Source organism: Amblyraja radiata, chromosome 25 (assembly GCF_010909765.2).
Source record: "Amblyraja radiata isolate CabotCenter1 chromosome 25, sAmbRad1.1.pri, whole genome shotgun sequence".
Taxonomy (NCBI): domain Eukaryota; kingdom Metazoa; phylum Chordata; class Chondrichthyes; order Rajiformes; family Rajidae; genus Amblyraja; species Amblyraja radiata.
In genome coordinates this window covers 594,118-599,668 of record NC_045980.1, presented here as the reverse complement: position 1 = coordinate 599,668, position 5,551 = coordinate 594,118, and the positions used below count along the sequence as shown (strand labels likewise).

General features: G+C 45.8%; 1 protein-coding gene across 1 annotated transcript; it reads right to left on the bottom strand.

Annotated features, from left to right (window-relative positions):
* Window positions 1-1,672: 1,672 nt before the first annotated feature.
* On the bottom strand, window positions 1,673-5,218 carry LOC116987221 (E3 ubiquitin-protein ligase TRIM69-like). Its single transcript, XM_033043084.1, has 5 exons — window positions 4,903-5,218; window positions 4,717-4,812; window positions 3,658-3,891; window positions 2,160-2,182; window positions 1,673-2,064 (listed from the first exon to the last, which is right to left on the bottom strand). The coding sequence occupies exons 2-5, from the start codon at window positions 4,753-4,755 to the stop codon at window positions 1,770-1,772; spliced, it is 591 nt and encodes a 196-aa protein (XP_032898975.1). The 5' UTR covers window positions 4,756-4,812; window positions 4,903-5,218; the 3' UTR covers window positions 1,673-1,769.
* Window positions 5,219-5,551: the final 333 nt, after the last annotated feature.

Here is a 5,551-nt window from a genome sequence, read left to right as displayed (position 1 = left end):
GTTGTGAGTGGCTGCTGTCCTGAACATGTCCCAGTCCGTGCACTCAAAGCAGTCCTGGAGTGCTTCTGTAGCTCCCTCAGACCAGACTCTAACCTGCTTCACAATGGGTTTCTCTCTGATCAGCAGGGGCTTATAGGCTGGGATGAGGTGGTCAGAGGAGCGTTAAAATGAACGGATCGACAGACAGCTCTGATTTCAGTTGCTGTTTATTTCATTCTTCCCACATTTACATTCCCCCTGGTTTTATTTCCGCGCTCACTGGGGTTTTACGACGCGGAATTTGGGGATTAAATGGGAGCCGTTCATTCAGCGCGGACCTGTTGTCCACCGGGTTTCTGCCCCTCAGCCCCTGAGAGCCGCTCCTGACACCGTTCCCTGGACACGACCCTTTGTCGCACCTGGAACGACTGCTTGGGACACCTACGCTTGGTCTCACCGATGTAAATCAGCTGACATCTAGAGCAGCGGATGCAGTAGATGAGGTTGGAGGAGATACAGGTGAACCTTTGTCGCACCTGGAACGACTGCTTGGGACAAGGTGCGACAAAGGTTCACCTGTATCTCCTCCAACCTCATCTACTGCATCCGCTGCTCTAGATGTCAGCTGATTTACATCGGTGAGACCAAGCGTAGGTTGGGCGACCGTTTCGCCGAACACCTCCGCTCAGTCCGCAATAACCTACCTGACCTCCCGGTGGCTCAGCACTTCAACTCCCCCTCCCATTCCCAATCCGACCTCTCTGTCCTGGGTCTCCTCCATTGCCAGAGTGAGCAACAGCGGAAATTGGAGGAACAGCACCTCATATTCCGTCTGGGGTCCTTGCGTCCTTATGGCATCAACATTGAATTCCCCCAATTTGGCTAGCCTGTGCTGTCTCCTCCCCTTCCTTCACCCTCCAGCTGTCTCCTCCCACCCTCCCATCCGCCCGCCCTCGGGCTCCTCCTCCTCCTCCCTTTTTCCTTCTTTCTTTCCCCACCCCCCATCAGTCTGAAGAAGGGTTTCGGCCCGAAACGTCGCCTATTTCCTTCGCTCCATAGATGCTGCTGCACCCGCTGAGTTTCCCCAGCAATTTTGGGTACCTGGGGTGTAGAATAATATGTTTCTAATGTGGCCAAATGGGATTAGAATGGCTGGGAATAAAGGTGGTCATGGACGCAATGCGTCGAAGAGCCTAACTATGTAATGTACAACCATGGCTCTCTGGCTCCAAGAGCACTGAATGACCGAAGTTGGCTCCAGTTCCTCTTCAGTGTGACTTCCCCATCACCCTCAGTTTAATGATCTTTCCAATATCCAACTATTTTCCCTTCACCTATACCCAAAAATCTGGCCCGTCACCATCAATGACGTCACACAATTCCAGATATTTACAGCTATGTTGGAGAAACAACTTCAACCGTCTGCGTGGTACGTGGTCTGGATGTTTGGATCTGGTCGAATCCAAGAAGATTTACACAATGGAGCATAACCGTGGCCTGAAGGCAGGAGACAGAGGGTTGGTGGAGGAATGCTTTTCAGACTGGAGGCTCTCGCAAAGGGTGCGTCATGGAGCTCGACTCTATCTCCATTGTTGGTCGTTATTTGTACGAACGCTTTGTATGAATATGTGGGTGGCATGTTAGTGGGCTTGTGGAGGACACTGTGATTGGTGGCGTCATGGACAGTGAAGAAGGTGACCTGAGATGAAATGTGATCTTAATTAGCAGGTCTAATGGGCTGAAGAATGGAAGACTGAATCATCTAAAATCTAAAGATTGAGGGCATTAGTTTAAGGTGAGATGGTAAAGTTGGAAAAGGCATTGAAGGTCAATGTTTTCAGACAGTGGATGGTAGAGAGATAGAACGAGATGCCAGAGGCGGAGGTGACTACAATTACTGCGTACTCTTTGCATTTGTGGTACTTAAAGGTGTAATCAATGAGAAGAATGGAAACTGAACATGTTTTACCTCGCTGAATGGCGCAAGTTTCTCTCCACAACGTGTTCGACACAAAGTGGTGATTAATCTTTTCAATCGGCAAGGCACCATCTGTCACTGACAATGAACGAATATCATCACTAATCCTGCAAATATTTAACAGCTGGTTAGAATCCGAGCTTCCACAATTTCGGAGCTGTTCTACAAAACATACAGCGTTTCAATGAAGAGCGTGTCCTACCTCCTTCTCTGACCAACTACCTCCTGAAAGAAATAAGACACACATCTGAATAACAGACAGAACATCCACATCCCGACAGCAGAAATAGCACGCAAATTGCCACACGATTCATATTAACCAACTCTTATTGCGGCAGCCACACAGACATATAAGGGATATTTCCGTCGGGACAAAGAACCACGGGGGGGAACGTACATGAAAATGATCCCATCATTGAGAGGGTGCAAGTTACGGGCAAGAATGAAAAGGTGGTGGGTGTTATCTGAAGAAGATGCCAGGGAATGAAGGGATGGGGTGATTTAAGATTATCTGTGGATTTAAATGGGTGGGGAGGACACATAATATTGCTACATTTAGGGTGACCAAAATTCAAAGATGAAATATGTGATGGCCTTTAATAAATCCCATTAGTCATGCTGCAAAGGGAACGTGGAACTCAATTGCACAAAAGTGGCCGAAGTCAATGTTGGAGATACATTGAAGGTGAAGCAGGATAAGAACAAGAGATTCTCCCCTGTTTGCCCCATTCCCTGCAAGTTCAATTAATGGATGACACGTTCTAGGTTAATGTTAAGCCCCACAATGTGGTCATAGCTAATCTTGCCCAGGACAGAACTCTCCCTTTTTCCCCATTCCCCTCAAGTTCAATTCCTGGAATTGAAAAAAAATTGTCTCTCCCTCTGGTTCAAATACTGTTGACAGTTTCAATCCCCAAAGGCTCTGGGATGGAGAATTCCAGAGATTCACTGTTCTCTATCCAGTCGTGGACCTTGGGGACAATGGTAAAATGACTTCATTCTTTTAAACCGAGAGAGTATATCGATCCAACCTCGATAAACCCTGCTGATGAGACAAGCCCCTCATCCTGCAATTATCCCAGTGATTCCGTTTTGTGTTGCCTCCAATGCTGTAACATCATGGTTAAGGACTAGGCAAAATGCTCTCGACGTGGCTTGGATAATTGTGACCAACCCCTCTACAAGATCTACAAGTATATTACCAGCAGAAGAATAACCGGGGGAGAATATTCCCCTTTGAGAGCAAAAGGATAACTGGGGGTTGAACAGGTCCAATTAAGTGGTGTTAAGGAGGACAAATTCCAATGAGTATCCTAGGCTAAAATCATTAGACTGCCTTCACGGGGATGTTCTAACACGACAAACTCCTTTACTTCTAATGCTAACCATACAGAAGACTTTCCCCGTGGTCTTATGATTCCTGCAGATTTTCCTACTTTTTGGGGAAACATTACACGTTCACGAACTCAGTGACAAGATCACAGCGACTCTTTCTCAAGGAGTTTGCAGCCTGTCCTGAGATCCCATAATTTATGCAGGATGCCATTTAGTTTGGGAATAACAGCAGCACATCGCTGGAACAGACGGAACATTGACCCAGCTCTGAATTACTGGTAAATGATGCATTAATTTGCGAAATGTCACCCACCATGTTGTGACTGTGCAGTTTCACTTCGCCTAACTGTAGTGTAACCCCTCACCTTCAGAAATATCCCGTTGTCTTTTTGATCTATCTGTTCCTGCAACGTTGAGAGTTCCTTTTGGATGGAATTTAAATTTGCTTGAATCTCTTGAAGCCTTTTCTCCATTGCGTTCCGAATTTTCATCTCTTCTTCCCGGATATCTGCGAGTACACGCCGCTCTTTCTCAGTGAAAATCTGGTGCAGTTCAGCAAACTGGGATGTGATATGTGACTGAAGGTTGTGTGACTCTTCCTGTGAAATGAAAGGTGAAGATCAATATATAATGTCATTGTATTGTGTTTCCTAATAATATGCAAGGGGGTTGTCGGCCAATCAACCTTGTGGCATGGGGTACAGAAATAAGCCATTTGGCCCAACATGTCCAATGAGTTGCATAGATTAATTACCCTCTGACAAAATATGTTTAGTTTTTTTTTAGTTAAGAGATACAACGCGAAAACAGGCCCTTCGGCCCACCGGGTCCGCGCCGACCAGTAACCCCCACACATTAACAATGTTTACATTTACCAAGTCAATTAACCTACAAACCTGTACGTCTTCGGAGTGTGGGAGGAAACCGAAGATCTCGGAGAAAAGGTCACGGGGAGAACGTACAAACTCCGTACGGACAGAACCCGTAGTCGGGATCCAACCCGGGTCTCCGGCGCTGCATTCGCTGTAAGGCAGCAACTCTATCGCTGCGCCATCGTGACTGATTTTCTAAGTTTCTCTTCACCTCCTTTCTAAAAGAGCGCCCTTTAATTCTGAGGCTATAACCTCTGGTCATACAGTTCCGCCAGTGGAAACATTCTTTCCACATCCACTCTACCTACAGTCAGTACCTGCCCGCCCAGTCTCTATCTCTACAGCTCCAACCCTCGGCTCTTGTGCTGTAGAGAGATGTTCTCACCACCGAGTGTGACTGAGGAGTGAATGAATAATGCGATGTAAAGCGCCTTGAGTATCTAGAAAGGCGCTATATAAATCCCATCCATTATTATTATTATTATTAACGTTACACCCATCACATTGATGAAAACTGCACAAGATCAGGAAATCGAAATTAGAAAACCTCACCAGAACAACATAAATCTTCTCTTTCTGTTGCTGCTCCATTTGCTCGATCTCTGATTTATTTTTTGTGAGAGATTCGAAGGTAGATTTCACCTGATCCTGGAGTTGGGTTTCAGATCAGAGAATAATAATGTCAGGAAATAAACAAAACATGACACAATTATGTGATCAATATCGGTTTGCTTTTACCTTGTAGATTTCAACAGCTTCTTCTATCGGTGTGAAGCTGTGAGACTTGTGTTCCCGCGCATCGCGACAAATCACACAACTCGCTTTCTTGTCTGTTTCACAAAACAGCTTCAGTTCTTCCTGATGTTTCTCGCACTGACATTTACTTTCCTTCTCTGTCCGATTCAGGCTCAATGTTCGAGCCTTCTCAGACAGTCTCGCCAAGGCCCAATTCACCTTGAGGGTGCGGTCCACAAACTTCTCTCTACATTCCGGGCAGGCGTTTCTCCCCTCCTTGTCCCCACTCTGTGTGACACAGGAGCGGCAGAAGTTGTGCCCAAAGATCTTATAGCAGAGCAAGATAGACCACTCCTCGAAAAACGCGTAGTATGACGTGTGTGATTGTCGACGCCATTTTTTGAGGCATTTTATTGGGCTTCCCCCACACTGTCATGGCGTCCTTATCTAAATCAAAGATCTTATAGCAGAGATCTTTGATCTAAATATTCACATCACTGCTCTGCTATCAATTGTTCTAATCGTAAATCTAAACGACCAGATCTGTCATTCTTTAGGTTCCCCAATAAAAAAGAAAGGTGAGAAAATATTATTATTATTTTCAGTCGATATTCTGTCGTGAAAATATTATTTTCTGTTCTCCCATCAACGG